Below are 16,824 nucleotides of genomic sequence, written 5' to 3' on the forward strand. Positions count from 1 at the left end.
CTGACAGTGAGGACAAAGAAGAGACTGAGGAGATAGAAGAGGCCCCGACCGACACCAAGAGTAAGTACAGCGGCCATTTTTGGGGAGCCCATCACATCTTATTGTTTTTTTGTTTTTTTTTCTCTCCTTTTTATTCCGTAGAAGATCGTGACGCTGGATCGGGAAGAAGACCATGTGAGTTATAAGACAGAGATCATGTGGCTACAGAATTATTCTTCCTTTGCGGGGGGGTGGGGCTCCTCCTCTCCATGATTCATTTTGCGGGTCGGAAAATAGGGTCGTGTGCATGAGGCGGTGTCGTTTATGCAGATTTTCACTTTCACTTTTTTTACGCACTAAAATACACATCCAGATTTTAATGCATTGCAAACGGTGAAATCTACACAAACAATTGACATTTCGCATATTTTCAAAATCTGCATCACAGGTCAATGTCCGCACCTCAGTCGGTTCCTTCTTTATGGGATACACCGCCACCGCCGCTGTCTGTATGTATGATTCCAGCCCTTAAAAATGCAATAAAAATAGAAGAAGAAAAAAATGGAACAAATAAAAACATGCTGTTTATAGTGCTATTCCTAGCTTCCTATTGGCTTTTTGCAGACATTTGCAAAAAAACTAAATGCTTCATGTGACACCAGCACAGATCTGTCTCCATGTACAAGGGAATTGCATTTCTAGCAGTTTGCCAGCATGGTCTCTGCGGTGGCTCAGGACAAGTGACACTTTGCATTCCTGAGCGCAGTAATTGCTCTGACTGCAGATGAGGCCATCACTAATGAGAGGCATGTGACACAGCAGTGAGACCAGCGCAGTGCACCCCCCCCCCCTCTCCAAACCTACAGCCAATCACAATCCTCATTACAGGAGCAGCTGCCAGAGGCGGCCAATCACCAGGCCCGGCTCATCCTCCCTCTTCAAACCAACTCTCCCATCTGATCAGATTGTAGCACTCGCACAACACTTGTGACTTCCAGGAAGAAGCTTCATAGTAAGTACCGAGCTGTTAGATTGTAAGCTCTGTGGCCACAGGAGACTGTAAGTGGGGCTCAATACTCATCTGATACATTGTGCATGTTTCTGGATTAGATCACTTCTGAACCAGAACCTTGTCAACCTCTGGAATAACCTAAAAGTAAACCTATGGGTTACAATGTATCAGAATTTCTCGTACATTGTTTACTTTTGGGCTATTACAGAAGGTGACGAGGCGTTTTGCTTTGTTATAGCTGATTATTAATGGTTAATTACTGTATATACCTTGTGCAGGGACATAAAGGGTGTTTCTGGTATTTGTCACTAGGATCTATGGTGGTCACCGGACTGTCCAATCGCATTGAGATCTCGCACGTGATCATCTCTAGGGTTAACTTATGGGGGCAAAATGGCGTGTGCATGAAAGAGCCTTTACCGCTGTGATTTCATGCCTTTTCTAGTGGCGATAGGTCAATCCGATCTATGGTAAAATGACCGGCATGGAGACTTAGACATGAAATCTGTTAGAAACCCTATCTGGAGAATAGGGGTTTCCTGACACCCATCTCACATCTGGCTGAGACTGTGTCTCTCCGTTCACGTCTATGGGACGCCAGAAAATATCTGATCATGCCTACTTAAAGGGGTTTTCTGAGATTTTTTATTTTTTTTTACTGATGACCTACCTATCCTCTGCTATAGTTTAGAACTCCAATGGAGAGAGCCGTGCATTTGCAGCAGTCGCCCCCCTCACCTCTCCGTTCTCGGGATAGGCGCCTATCAGACATTTATGGCGGATCCTGTCGATGTTCATTTCAGCAGTGTATAATGAAACTCTCTGATATACTTTCTGTTTCAGTTTGTTTTCAGAATGATTGCTGTCAGTGAATGAGACCGCTCTCACATCCAGAGGCAGTAAACATGGACGTCACTAGTCCTGCTCTCAGATAAGGAATGGATGCAACTGAATCCAGTCTAGACAAAGCACATCATCAGCAGCTGCACTAATCTCGCTGGTGGTTTGCTACAATGTATCAGTCTAGAGTCCAAGCTCTCACAGACTGGATACAATTGTATCCACTTCTCAGCTGAGATGTACAGAAATACTGAATGTTAGCAGAAGTGTTCTCATTCACTGACAGCAAGCAAATGGTGGGGAATTGGGTACTTTCACACTAGCGTTAAAGTTTTCCGGTATGGAGTTCCGTCCTAGGGGATCAATACCGGAAAAAAAACTCTTCTGTTTTGTCCTAATGCATTCTGAATGGAGAGCAATCCGTTCAGGATGTCTTCAGTTCAATCACTTTTACGGTATTTGGCCGGAGAAAATACTGCAGCGTACTGCGGTATTTTCTCCAGCCAAAATTCCGGAACACTTGCCTGATTGCCGGATCCGGTACCAAGTGTTCTGGAAAAACTGATCCGGTTTCCTGGTCTGCGCATGCGCAGACCTTTAAAAATGTGAAAAAAAAGAAATACCAGACGGAGAGACGGATCCGGTATTTCAATGCATTTGTCAGACTGATCCGGAAACAAGTGGCATGCTTTTGCACACGGATTCCTCTAACGCTAGTGCGAAAGTACCCACCGGTGTCATTTTAGACCGGCTCCAGATTTATCGCTGAGTCTGAAGCAGCGAGAGATGCTCTTCTCTGACTATACCGACTATCGGTTGGCTTACTTTGAGACAGATTTTTACACCAGTATTGTGGTGCAAAAATGGCGCGCGTTAGGCCTGCCCACTTCTGCAAAGTCTGCTTCTGCGCAGTGACAATAGTAAATCTGGGCCACAGTCATTTAGAAAGTTATATACTTTTCATTCCAATGACAAATCCACCGGCAGAATCTGAGTTACATGCAAATTGCGGATCCGCAAAAAAAAAATGGATGACGTTCCGTATGGCATCCGTTTTTTTTTGCGAATCCATTGTAATAATGCCTATCCTTGTCCGCAAACTAGAAAAAAATAGGACATGCACTATTTTTTTGGCGGAGCAACGGAACGGACATACTGATGCGGACAGCACACGGTGTGCTGTCCGCGTTTTTTGCGGACCCATTGAAATGAATGGGTCCGCATCCTATCCGTAAAAAAAACGGATCGGACACAGAAACAAAATACGATCGTGTGCATGAGGCCTTGGGTGCAGATTTTTCTACAGATTTCATCCTGTGCATTAGAAAGAATGAAATTTGAGGTGGAAGGCGGCAGCGAAACATTAAAATTTGCATCGCAGGTCGGCTTTTCACGTGGTTTCTGTGCAGAGTTTTTTTTTTTTTTTTTTTCCTTTTCACACCGCTCGGATGAGATCCCCACTTTTCTGCAACAGAAAATCTTCAGCGTATCCACCGCATGTGAACATAGCCTTAGGCCTCATGCACAAGGCGCTACGTTTTTTGCGATCCGCAAAAAAAACTGATCCCGGCGGTGACCATGCCGCCCCCCCCCCCTCTCCCCCATCACATTCAGATTCTTGTCTGCAAAGTGAAATCTCTTCCTGACAGTTTTCAGCACTTGTGACGCCCAGCTGTCACCCGCGTTCACTGGTAAGTCACCGCCATGTATTATGCCAGTCTCCGACTGTCTGCCAACATCGCGGCGTCAAAGCTCTGAGCTGAACCGTCAATCTCCTCTGCCCGTGGTAGGATTGACGGCTTTGTTGTGTGTGTGTGTTGCCTCCCCCCAAAGCAATGGAGAAATTGATATTTTTTAACCCATTCTGCACCAAGATCTGCTCTCATCATCCATCTCACCGACTGGTCTTGTAATAATTTCCTCATCTTACAATGATTATGTGCAGCGAGTCGCAGGGCCGGACGGATCTCCGCTCATCTGCCCCCATTCAGGGTCCACAGCTGCCGGAAAGAGGAATCTCATGACTTCCATTAACCATTTAGTCTCCTGGTAGAGATTACATAACCCTCTGACCGGTTAGGCTGGGGGAGGAGCGATAATAGTGTGTAAAATATATTACAGCACAAATTCCAATAATCCAGAATATCTGATAATCTGTCATTAATTCCGAGGGATAGGACGCCTGCAGTACGAGCACATGTGGCTATGAGATGGCAGATCCTGGGCTGTAAGGATTTATTCATGTGTCGGGTTCAAGTTGCAATTTGCTAAAGATGCAACAATGTGAAAAACCGTAAGGGCTGAGGAGATATGGCGCCAGACTCCAATCGCAACAATGTGTCCTATAAATGTATCGTCATCCCATAGGAAAACAGAATAAGGGATGAGATCAGCGGCGCCATGTTCTCTCTTTTCCATCACTGCTGTAATGACCTTCTGAGGAGGACGAAGCCTTGAAATATGATCAATACTGAGCAGGTAGCGGTCGGGAGCATTACTGTGCGATCGGCCCAGGATCCGGATCTCTAGAGACCAGTAATGTGAAGCTCCAGGAGCACAAAGCAGAGCATTGTAGAGCACAACGGCCGAAACGGCACATAATTACTGCTCACTGCAGAGAAAAATACCCAGGGGGCAGTATTATAGTAGTTATATTCTTGTACATAGGAGGCAGTATTATAGTAGTTATATTCCTGTACATAGGAGGCAGTATTATAGTAGTTATATTCTTGTACATAGGAGCAGTATTATAGTAGTTATATTCTTGTACATAGGAGGCAGTATTATTGTAGTTATATTCTTGTACATAGGAGCAGTATTATAGTAGTTATATTCTTGTACATAGGAGGCAGTATTATAGTAGTTATATTCTTATACATAGGAGCAGTATTATAGTAGTTATATTCTTGTACATAGGAGCAGTATTATAGTAGTTATATTCCTGTACATAGGAGCAGTATTATAGTAGTTATATTCTTGTACATAGGAGGCAGTATTATAGTAGTTATATTCTTGTACATAGGAGCAGTATTATAGTAGTTATATTCCTGTACATAGGAGCAGTATTATAGTAGTTATATTCTTGTACATAGGAGGCAGTATTATAGTAGTTATATTCTTGTACATAGGAGCAGTATTATAGTAGTTATATTCTTGTACATAGGAGGCAGTATTATAGTAGTTATATTCTTGTACATAGGAGCAGTATTATAGTAGTTATATTCTTGTACATAGGAGCAGTATTATAGTAGTTATATTCTTGTACATAGGAGGCAGTATTATAGTAGTTATATTCTTGTACATAGGAGGCAGTATTATAGTAGTTATATTCTTGTACATAGGAGCAGTATTATAGTAGTTATATTCTTGTACATAGGAGCAGTATTATAGTAGTTATATTCTTGTACATAGGAGGCAGTATTATAGTAGTTATATTCTTGTACATAGGAGGCAGTATTATAGTAGTTATATTCTTGTACATAGGAGCAGTATTATAGTAGTTATATTCTTGTACATAGGAGCAGTATTATAGTAGTTATATTCTTGTACATAGGAGGCAGTATTATAGTAGTTATATTCTTGTACACAGGAGCAGTATTATAGTAGTTATATTCTTGTACATAGGAGGCAGTATTATAGTAGTTATATTCTTGTACATAGGAGCAGTATTATAGTAGTTATATTCTTGTACATAGGAGGCAGTATTATAGTAGTTATATTCTTGTACACAGGAGCAGTATTATAGTAGTCATATTCTTGTACATAGGAGGCAGTATTATAGTAGTTATATTCTTGTACATAGGAGCAGTATTATAGTAGTTATATTCTTGTACCTAGGAGCAGTATTATAGTAGTTATATTCTTGTACATAGGAGGCAGTATTATAGTAGTTATATTCTTGTACATAGGAGGCAGTATTATAGTAGTTATATTCTTGTACATAGGAGGCAGTATTATAGTAGTTATATTCTTGTACATAGGAGCAGTATTATAGTAGTTATATTCTTATACATAGGAGGCAGTATTATAGTAGTTATATTCTTATACATAGGAGGCAGTATTATAGTAGTTATATTCTTGTACATAGGAGGCGGTATTATAGTAGTTATATTCTTGTACATAGGAGGCGGTATTATAGTAGTTATATTCTTGTACATAGGAGCCAGTATTATAGTAGTTATATTCTTGTACATAGGAGCCGGTATTATAGTAGTTCTTTAAATAGGACCTGTCCCTGCTCTTGACCTGTTTTTTAATACCTTCATGAATTCCCCATGTAATAACTATTCTGGAGCATCTATTCTTATGGCTCTATGTTGTGTCCCTTATTATTTCTACTACAAGTTATGAATGAATTGTTAGCAGTCTGCAGTAAGGGTACAGAGGGGAGTTACCAGTTGGGTGTGTCCCTGCACAGACTCGCTCTATCCAATCACTGCTGCCATTTTCAGACTGTGCAGAGACACCCCCAAACTTGTTAACACCCCTCTGCACCCTTACTGCAAGCTAAGGACTATTCATTCATAATTTCTAGTAGAAATAATAAAGGAATGGCACAACTCAGATTCATAAGAATAGATGCTCCAGAACTGTTATTACATGGGAAATGCATGAGGCTATTAAGACAGGCGTGTCAGGAGAGGGGAGTCGTTTTTATTTCATAATAAGGAAGTGACTGATACATTGTGGTGGGTGGGTTAGAAGATTGAGACTTTGGGGTATCATCCTGACGCAGTAGAAATCTGCTGCTTATTTTCACATGGTACAGCCGGCTGACTGCAGATATTTAGCGGTAGTATTGTGTATAGTGACAGCAGGTATCATAAAGCATCCCATCAGTACATGGTACAAGTGAATCCTGTTATGTAGAACAGTCTACAATCTATAATTTTATGATACGAGAGACATTTTGCTCCATCTTGTGGTCAGACATGGTACTGCAATATGTGTTTACACTCCTTTTAGGAAATGTGATGTGCAGCAAAAGATATGAGTGTCCTGGTGCCAGAAACCCCCAGCCATGTCCTGGCAGAATTTGACTCCCTTGACCCTTTGCTGTCAGCCCTGCGCTTAGATTCCAGCAGATTGAAGGTACCAGTCTTTTTTTTTTTTTGTTTTCTTTTAAGTTTTATTGCTATAGAACAGTCTAGATCTGTAATATAGGTTATGCATTCTTTAATCTCTGCATCCCGTCAGTGAATGGAAACCTTCTGGGTTAGATGCAGAGGCATACACTGATACATTGTAACAAACTCTCAGGACCGGAGAGTAGATTGTGAGAAGTATTCGGTGTGGACAGATTTTCACAGCTGCATTGCTTGTTGCAATGTATCAGGTCTCAGTGACGGCAAACAGAGATCTTAAAAAATGGCAGTGAATAGAAATGCAAACTAAACGATATTGGAGAGTTGAGAAGTATTCCATTATAGGATGCATAAGCTTAGAAATGGCGAGCAGCATTTTTTAAGGTCTGTCATTTTTGTGTCATCCGAGCGATACGTGATGCGTATTAAGCTTCAGTCCTCCATACATGTGTTCGCAGTGTACATGCCTGTCCGTGTCCAGGAGATGGCTGGCTCTTGGGAGCTCGGGGGGAGGTTTGAACCTCATCCAGAGGGACGGCTGGAAACAGAGGCTATTCCTTAGCCACAAGGTACGTGGGGGGGGGGGCTGTATTTTGGGGCGCAGTCATGTCCATCATGTCTCCATTTTTGCCATTACAAAGCCCCGATGTTGCCCCAGTAATATTTATATTTTTTTGTTGTGGTTGCAGGAGGGCGCCATCTCCAGGGTCGCCTGCTGCCCCCACGATGACGACTTTGTGGCTGTTGCCACCAGGTATGGACTTTGCTCTAAGTTCTCGCTGCAAGAAACAAAGGAGCGCCCATTGTATAATGAAGTGTCCTCTAATTGTCTATTATAAAGTCCCTTTCCATTCCTGAGCATTTTTAGTGCTTGCTGTCAGTGAATACAATATTCTCATTTACGTCCAGATCTAATACTTCTCACAGCTGAGGATTCGTTACAGTTGCCTTCAGCCTCTGTGATGTAAAGAGCACATTTCTTTCCTGTACTGATGGTTTGTTACATTGTATCAGCCTGGTGTTTTTGTCGCTAGGTGTTTGATAAATGACACATTAGGTTTTCAGCTTGGAGGGGGCAGCTTTCTGCCTAAGACATGAAGCACTATGGAGATTGTGGGTTTATGATATATAGCTCAGCTTCTCCTTAGTCTGAAATGGCGGAAACCGGAACATAAAATTGCCCGGGGATTAATGTCCCTTTAAGGGGTTCGTACGTCATCTTTCCACTTTGACGCTTGACCCTGTTCCTGCAGTCAGGGAATCGTGGTCGTCTGGGAATTGAACCAGGAACGTCGTGGGAAACCAGAAAGGATCTATGTCTCTTCTGAGCACAAGGGTCGCAAGGTGACCACCCTCTGCTGGGACTCTGCGGTACTGCGGGTGTTTGTCGGTGACCATGTGGGCAAAGTGTCTGCCATCAAGTTAAACTCTTCCAAGCAAGGAAAGGTGAGTACAAAGCGGCCTGGTCATATGGAAGTCCACCGTACTATCATTTCTGTGCATACAAGGGGAGATCTATTTTCCCGCTATATAGATTCTGGCTGAGCTGGCTGCTATTATCAATGACTGCAGTTCACCTAAGCTGCCTGTCGGAGTCTGCAGTAGTCAGAAATCCACTTCTGAGGTTACTGCTGCTCTCTTACTATCTGTCCCCTATGCTTTACACTGCAGCCATGCTTTTTCAGATTGGCTGCTATGTATAAGCAGAAGCTCAGCAGCAAGTCAGTGCATGGAGAGAGAATTTCTATTACAGCAGGGACTGCAAATAAGGGAGAGCCTGGCATCCCCTTTAATGCTGCCTTAACTCTTTCCTGCCCAGGCTGCTTTTGTGATGTTCCCGGTTCAGATAATCACCAGCGTTGACTCGCGCGTCGTGCAGTTGGATTACACAGACGGCCGCCTGCTCATCTCCTCCATGACCCGCTCCTATTTGTGTGACACTGAGAGGTGAGATGCTCCCCCCCCCCCCCATGTGAATCCCTGTGTGTTCTAGGGCGCCCCCTTATGGACGGGCTGAATAGTGGCAGATATGGGTGTATATGTGACGACGTTGATGCAATGCTTATCTGTCATCATCAAGGGAGAAGTTCTGGAAAATTGGGAACAAGGAAAGAGATGGGGAGTACGGGGCCTGTTTTTTCCCTGGAGGACGCAGCTCGGGGTTTCAGCAGCCACTCATATACTGCGCTCGTCCTGGATCCAGGATGTGGGAGGTGGACTATGAAGGAGAAGTGCAAAGTACTCATCAGTTCAAGCAGCTCCTGTCTGCAGCACCCCTGCCGATCATTAACATGCGGTAATTAAAGTCCTTAATGGCAAGTCTGCAGGGAAGAATTCTAGATGTTGGCAGCCACCACCAGGGGGAGCTTACTGCACATATATATTTAGATTGCTCCTATTGACTTAAATGGGAGCTATATAAATATATACACATAGAGCTCCCCCTTGTGGTGGCACCTAGAAACCAGGATTGTTCCTCTTTGTTCTATGACTTTATAAGGGGAAGTGGTATTCTGGGACTGTTTATGGGGGCACCCTACTGGCAATGGATCTATATCCACAAGTGGTGGTTTCCTATTTTAAGAAAATATATATTTCTTTGTCCTCAGGTCGGACCCTCAGTACGATGCTACCCCTGGTCCTCCTCAGTCTTTAGCTTTTGCTAAGCTCCTGTTCATCAGGTGAGAGAGATGATGAGGGTTGTCTTCCTGTGCAGTGGGATAAGACGAAGCTGGGCTAATGTTGTGTGGTCTTCCTCCTCACAGTGATCACAGCGTCCTGACGTGGACAGAGCGGGGGATTTATGTGTTCATCCCTCAAAATGTTCAGGTTCTGCTCTGGAGTCGAGTGAAAGGCATGTATTGTCGCTCCTTTCTATTTCTGAGAAAGCTGGGTGGCAGCTGATGACAATGCAACGTAGATGGTCACCCAGCTTAACAAGGTTTAGGAAATATGTAAAATGTACATTCATGTTATGTAGGGGTGCATTCCCTTCTCTAATGCACAGGGGTGTAACTAGAAAGTGCTGGCCCCAATCCCATAGCAAATGTTTGAATGGGCCCTCTCCTCCTTCAGCATTTATCAGAGCTAAGGGAAAATTAGGGTGAGGGCGCACAACTAATGGTTAATTAACTGAACACCAGGTCAAATCCCAAAATAAATCCAGACCCCTAAATAAATTCAGATTTCAAAACAGACCAAACTACAAAATAAGTTTAACCCCCCCAGACCCAAATATAAGTTCAGACCCCAGACCAGAACCCAAAAGGAGCTCAGATCTCTAAATAAACTAAGATTTCAGAACAAACACCAACACTAATTTAGACCCCAGATCACAAAATACGACCAATTTAGACCTCAGACCCCGAATAAATTCAGATTTCATACTAGACCCCAAAATAAATTCAAACCAGGGAGCACACCGCCTAATAAATTCAGAACCCAGACCAAACCCAAAAATTCATACCCTAGGCCAGAACCCAAAATGAGGTCCGATACCAGACCCCTCTCTTTACTTCTCCTTGCTCCCCCTGGCCAGCATCGGGGAGATGTGACAGGTCGGCCTGCAGGCCCCAGACTGACGACACTTATAGCTATGGCATTGCTCATGCATCACTAGGTAGATGTGCCATTGAGGAGATCTGGATGTTGTCCCGTCACCCAGCTTTCCCACAAACAGAAATTTAATCGAACCCCTTCCTCTGCAGGTATCCAGGATATATCCATATACAAGAATGAGCTCTTCTGCCTCCACGTGGACGGGAAGATCTCGCACCTCTCCCTGCTCCCTGTGGACAGATGTGTGGAACGAATAATCAAACGCAACCTGTGGGGTTTAGCGGCCAAAGTCTGCCAAATATTTCCAAATTCCATCATTACCAGCAAAGTGAGCGATCGGTGATGCCCATACATACAATCAGGTCTGTAAATGAGCCATGTGTAACCCGCTGCCGTGTTTTATCGCCTAGGCCCGCAAGGCGTTACCTATCGATAAGCTGGAACACTTAAAGGCTCAGCTAGATCTGGTGATCCAACAAGACCTGATCGCTCAGATGGAGGATGTTCTGTCCAGAGCGGAGCCCATGGACTCTGCCTGCAGCAGCAGAAGGAGCAGCATCTCGTCTCATGTAAGCATCGGGTTCCTTAATGTTACTGGAGGCCCCCAGAGATTGCGGCCTCCTTAAAAGGCAAAAAGGGTAAAGTACTGGACTGTAGGTTCAGACTACACAAGGTTTGTTTGTAGTCTGTAACCATAGAGATTCACAGCTCTGCATGGGAGCTGTTGCAACATTGTTTCATCAGAGAAATAAACAAATGCTTGCAAGTGAAGACTGAATAAAAGCGGCCCATGTCTCTGTCTCTCACACACATTGGGGGGTGACGGGTAATGGTTATTTGGGTATAGGGGGTCTCTGTGATCTCACATCCGTCATATTTGCTTTGCAGGAGAGCTTTAATGTGTTGGACTGTGGGATCTATCGGGTGATCAGCCGCAGGAACAGTCAGTCTGATGAAGACTCTGGGTCGTTGCACAGTCAGACACTGTCGGAGGACGAGAGGCTGCGGGAGCTTTCTGTCCATCCGGATGAAGAACAGGCAGAGCTTGGTAAATTGTGTAGTAGATGTACAATGTATCCAGCAGGAGACACAATGCCATCAAGATTGTGAATGCAGCTCTGGATGTGACTGGAGTATAAGATATGATGTAACTCAATATCCTAAGTGGGAGCATTGCTGTCATCATGTTATACTGTATTATTATGAAGAGTTCAGAGAAGCACCTCACAGTCGTTGACATATATATATATATATATATATATATATATATATATATATATTTTTTTTTTATTTAACTTATTTTGGCCTTTTATTTTGTCATGCATGTTCTCCTCATCAGACACGGTTTCTCATGCCTCTGTGAATATGGAGAGCGATCGGAGCGAGCCCCTCCTACCATTTACCATCTCATTACCATTCCGCTCCACATCACCCCTTGTGTCTCTCCAAGCAGTAAAAGAAAGGTAATGTAAGGGTTAATCACATGACGTTGGTTGTTCACACAAAAATAGTAAATCTGGTCCCGAATCTGCAGTGTTAAAAATAATTGAACAAGCAAATGAACGAAAAGATTTTTTTTTTAAAAAAAGTTTGCAGTACCATTTATAACCACTGGGTGTCTCAAAGTATCATAGCAGTAATATAATTGGGAGTTTATACTGGGTAGGAATCCTATATACCAATAAATAATACACATTTGAGACTTTTTCACACCAGAAAAGAGGCGTACACCTTTGCTAAATGTGCCTCGAGGTCCCTAACACAAAGCGGAATAAAGTCCAAGGGAACGCAGGAAGTGTTATCATGGGCACGCAGGAATGGAAGATTTGCAGGGTCTTACTGAAGGGGGGTTTCTAAAGTTCAGTTCCATTTTAAGGTTGCTGTGCACTGGAATGGTTTTCTATAGTAACCTGCGCCCTCCTCCCTACTTTGTTGGCTCTAGTGTCTCCAGTTTTGTTCGAAAAACCACAGAGAAAATTGGGACCCTTCATATGAGCCCTGAAATCAGGAGAAAGCAGGAGCCCCCGGAAGAACGTCCCTTAGAAGTGTCTGCCGGTGGGGTGACCCAACCAGAGGAGGAGAAGTTTGAGTGAGTCCTTTATGACAAAGGAGGATGAGGGGTAATGTGGGGAAGGAAGGGGTTGTAGTTTTATTTTTGTGTTTTATAAATGTCATTTTTTAGATATTAGTTTATATCAATCAGTCTCCGGTGATGTATTATCCAGAGAGTCTGTGGATTAGGATTATTCTGCACTGCTGCTGTACTTACCAGCTTCTGCCACTAGGTGGAACTCTCTTGGTCCATTGAAGTTGATGCAGCGACTATCATTATTACAAACTTTACACTTTTGAATTACAGGGTGGATGATCTGCAGCCTCCAGAGCCCACGGCAGAAGAAATCCTACTAGGCGAACTGAAATCTGCAACTTTGGAGACCCTGTAAGTAATGAATATAAGCATGTAAGGCTGTTATATGTCTGTAACAAAATGGCCATTTCACCCTAAGGGAAATCTGTCTTTTTATCAGAACATTGGTTCCCTGCAGTATACCCCAGAGCTGCACTCACTATTCTGCTGGTGCAGTCACTGTGTACATACATTACTTATCCTGTACTGATCCTGAGTTACATCTTGTATTATACTCCAGAGCTGCACTCACTATTCTGCTGGTGCAGTCACTGTGTACATACATTACTTATCCTGTACTGATCCTGAGTTACATCCTGTATTATACTCCAGAGCTGCACTCAATATTCTGCTGGTGCAGTCACTGTGTACATACATTACGTATCCTGTACTGATCCTGAGTTACATCCTGTATTATACTCCAGAGCTGCACTCACTATTCTGCTGGTGCAGTCACTGTGTACATACATTACTTATCCTGTACTGATCCTGAGTTACATCCTGTATTATACTCCAGAGCTCCACTCAATATTCTGCTGGTGCAGTCACTGTGTACATACATTACGTATCCTGTACTGATCCTGAGTTACATCCTGTATTATACTCCAGAGCTGCACTCACTATTCTGCTGGTGCAGTCACTGTGTACATACATTACTTATCCTGTACTGATCCTGAGTTACATCCTGTATTATACTCCAGAGCTGAACTCACTATTCTGCTGGTGGACAATAATAGTAAAGGACCAGCACTCACTGGTAGTCTGTTTGCATCAATTGTTTATTGCCACATACAAACTTCTGGGACTGTATCCTAGCGATATGCCCCCCATTGTCTGAGATGGGAATACCCCTTTAATCTAAATTATAGCCTGTATCATGCGTTGCTTGTATTATCGTATGTATGCGTTATAGTATGTATGTATTATATTATGTAGCTTCAGAGCTGATTTCTCCCAGCACTCCTTGCTTGTTCAGTGTCTGCACTAATAATTTGCATCTTTACACCAGACACTGTATGGTCATCTCATGTATGAAAAACTAACTGCCCCCCCCCCCACCCCCGCCCCGGTTACAGCTTGTTGGAAAAAGCGACTGCCTTATATGAGCGTTCTAGCCAAAACCTCAATAAGGAACCTCCCTTTGCATTATATAAATGTATGGATCCCTGATCTCCACCTAGATAACTGGGTGACAGCTGGTATATCAACAATTCAACATCTCTTTGATGACACAGTATTGCATACCTTTGAATATATAACTAATCAATATGATATCTCACAAAGAGATTTCTAGAAGACATGCATTAATTAATCCTAATAATCATTTATTAGAATTTCCCAAGCAAATAGACCTTCCATAAAAGGTATTGCTTTTTTTTTACAACATTTTTTTTATCGCCCAAGGCATCAATAAAACCTTCTTTTGTACTTAAATGGGAAGAAGAATTAGGGGTTACACATACTATGGAGGAATGGTTCTCGGCCTTCCCTATAGTGAAACCAGTATCCAAGAGCGCTTCTCACTGGGAGATTAAGATGGTATCTTACACCTGCCCATATTCACTAAATCCACCATACATACTCCCCAACTTGCTGGAGACATTGTGGCGCTTCTAAACATGTCTGGTGGGAATGTCCCATTGTGTCCACTTTCTGGGAAGCTACGTTCCTTCTTCTCAAGAGAGTTGTGGGTGAGCAGATCACGGCGTCCTTGGCCCTGTGTTTTGTGGGATTGGAAATCTTGCCGATACAGGTCAGATCATCTCAGCATCCAGAGCGATGATGGAAATGGAAATCTAGCTCCCCATTAACTATTCGTGAGCTAATCACTTCTGTACAGGCGAATATTGAGTTGGAAAAATGATACGCTCTCCGAACTAATAAATGGTCAGAACTGACATTGAAAATTCAAAAATATCCTAAGGTGTGTATTCTGGGGTATGTGTCTGAAATTGGAGGGAATGAACCGGTTAGGGTTGCTGTGGGGAGATTGCTATATGTGGCCAGGAAACTGATCGCTATGAGGTGGATCCAGGGGAGTCCGCCCACACTGAGTGAGTTTGAACGGGGGGTGCATGACATGCTGATACTCGAAAAAGGGGTGTATGTGAAGAGAGGGTGCCCTCAGAAGTTCGATAAAATGTGGAGTGAATGGTTATCTCATACCCATGTGGTTATATAGGCTTGTGACGGTCAAGACCAGATGTTAGGGTTGGGGGGTTAGGGTAGGGTAAGGGGGGGAGGGAGGTTGGGAAGGTTAAGTTCTTGGTAATTTTATGTCCAAAATATTTGTTTTAGCAAGTGTTCACGTATTGTACGGATTCATGATAAACTGAGTGGTGATATACTTATGAGTACTGTTGTTCACTGAATCCACACGGTGGATAATGTAAAGAAAAGAAAAATGCAACGTATTGTATTATGTTTAATTATGTATTTATTGTTTAATAAAAACGATTTGATTTTAAAAAAAATAAATGGTCAGAACTAATGTCTAAATGGGAAATTCTGATCCAATTTACCGTCCGAAGATCGATTCGTGTATGAATGATGTCATGCTTAACCCCTGTCGAGCAGCCAACTTCTCTGAATAATTCATTGCTTTTGTATCAGTGTTATTTCTTGTGTCAGAAAAATGTTTTGACTTAATGTTGAGTTTTAGTCAAAATCTTGGTATGTACCATATACAAGTCTTGAAGGTTCATGATGATTGCAATATCATTTGTTTCTTTTGTTACAGATGTGATTGTAACTTAGATATGATAATAAAAATAAAATTATATTTATATATATATATATATATATATATATATATATATAAAAAAAAAAATAACTTCCCCCACATTAGCTTAGCTATTAAAGGGTGTCCTTTAGACAATGGTGGCAAACATTTCCAATAATAGATTCGGCAGAATTGTGAATGCAGCTCTGGAGTGTCATTTTACTTACCAAAGTGCTCAATTTACTGATGGACTGTTCTAATCCCTAATAAGGGGTCACTTTTTTTTAAAGTTGGGGGTCTCATCACTGCTGACCTAAGGGAAGAGCGAACATCCACACCATATGAATTTATCTCCTGCTTTTATTCCTAGACATAAAAGTCAAGATCCTCAGGTGTTATTTAACTTGGAAGCCATGAGGAAGATCTTAAGAGTTTGGCTTGGGCACCTGGAAAAAGCATTAGGGTTGCGAGATCATCCCAACCGATGCCCAAGCGAGTCTCCTCACGGCACCCTACAGTCATCTGGAGAAGAAGGCGTCCTCCATGTGGACACCACAGACGACCAAGAGAGCCTGGAGGAGAGGACCACAGTCCACCCAAAGCCACAGGATCATCTGGGCTTCCGACTTGAAGCCCCTTTCTTTCTAGAAGAGCCCCTACACAAGGATGTGTCCGACCTCGCCATGATGTGCCTGGAGTTCAAAGCATTTACTGATCAGGCTCCTTCAGAGCTGGATGCGAGTGCTTGTCACTTCATACAGAACTACTTTTACCTCCTGGAACTTAAGAGAATAAAACGCTGCATTGTGCTCAATTATACAGATTCCCCCGGGGTCTGGAGCACCTACATGGAGGGGCTGAAAGGTAATGTGAAATTATTCTTATTGTTGTGGAAAATTCCTTTAATTCGGCATCAATGACAGCTGCCAGAATATCAGATGTTCTGGATTCTTTGATGGTCATAGAGAAGTTCAATAAAACTTGTAAGACTAGAGAGCCTAGCTGCCATGGGTCCTTAGGACACTGTAGGGGCCCCTTCTCAGGTTGACCCCATGATGTGAACCTGAAGCTTCTCTCCACAAGCGGAGCTTTTGCATGAGCCTTTAGTTACATCCCTGCAGGTAGTTCTATCTGCTGTACAGTGGACTGACACTCCATGCTGCACAGACTTGTTCAGGTTCTTGCAATCACTTTTGAAGCACTTTGATAAATCCTGACCACT

At 42.9% G+C, this 16,824-nt stretch overlaps 1 protein-coding gene across 3 annotated transcripts in view; it reads left to right on the forward strand.

The window, feature by feature from the left end:
• The first annotated feature begins 908 nt into the window (after nucleotides 1-908).
• The window catches only part of HPS5 (HPS5 biogenesis of lysosomal organelles complex 2 subunit 2), a 30,115-nt gene continuing 14,199 nt past the window's right edge, over nucleotides 909-16,824 (forward strand). The window contains exons 1-16 of one of the 3 annotated variants that reach the window (XM_040409776.1): nucleotides 909-991; nucleotides 6,797-6,922; nucleotides 7,374-7,484; nucleotides 7,605-7,669; nucleotides 8,169-8,361; nucleotides 8,735-8,862; nucleotides 8,996-9,211; nucleotides 9,525-9,596; nucleotides 9,681-9,769; nucleotides 10,623-10,801; nucleotides 10,884-11,042; nucleotides 11,362-11,521; nucleotides 11,813-11,936; nucleotides 12,416-12,562; nucleotides 12,833-12,913; nucleotides 15,973-16,466. In XM_040409776.1, coding sequence (XP_040265710.1) covers nucleotides 6,821-6,922; nucleotides 7,374-7,484; nucleotides 7,605-7,669; nucleotides 8,169-8,361; nucleotides 8,735-8,862; nucleotides 8,996-9,211; nucleotides 9,525-9,596; nucleotides 9,681-9,769; nucleotides 10,623-10,801; nucleotides 10,884-11,042; nucleotides 11,362-11,521; nucleotides 11,813-11,936; nucleotides 12,416-12,562; nucleotides 12,833-12,913; nucleotides 15,973-16,466 — 2,320 coding nt within the window. In that variant the 5' untranslated portion in view covers nucleotides 909-991; nucleotides 6,797-6,820. Of the gene's footprint in view, nucleotides 992-1,335; nucleotides 1,462-4,225; nucleotides 4,310-6,796; nucleotides 6,923-7,373; nucleotides 7,485-7,604; nucleotides 7,670-8,168; nucleotides 8,362-8,734; nucleotides 8,863-8,995; nucleotides 9,212-9,524; nucleotides 9,597-9,680; nucleotides 9,770-10,622; nucleotides 10,802-10,883; nucleotides 11,043-11,361; nucleotides 11,522-11,812; nucleotides 11,937-12,415; nucleotides 12,563-12,832; nucleotides 12,914-15,972; nucleotides 16,467-16,824 lie in introns of those variants that run through there. The other 2 variants (XM_040409779.1, XM_040409778.1) reach the window with 2 other exon arrangements.

This window comes from Bufo bufo, chromosome 10, assembly GCF_905171765.1.
Source record: "Bufo bufo chromosome 10, aBufBuf1.1, whole genome shotgun sequence".
Classification (NCBI taxonomy): Eukaryota; Metazoa; Chordata; class Amphibia; order Anura; family Bufonidae; genus Bufo; species Bufo bufo.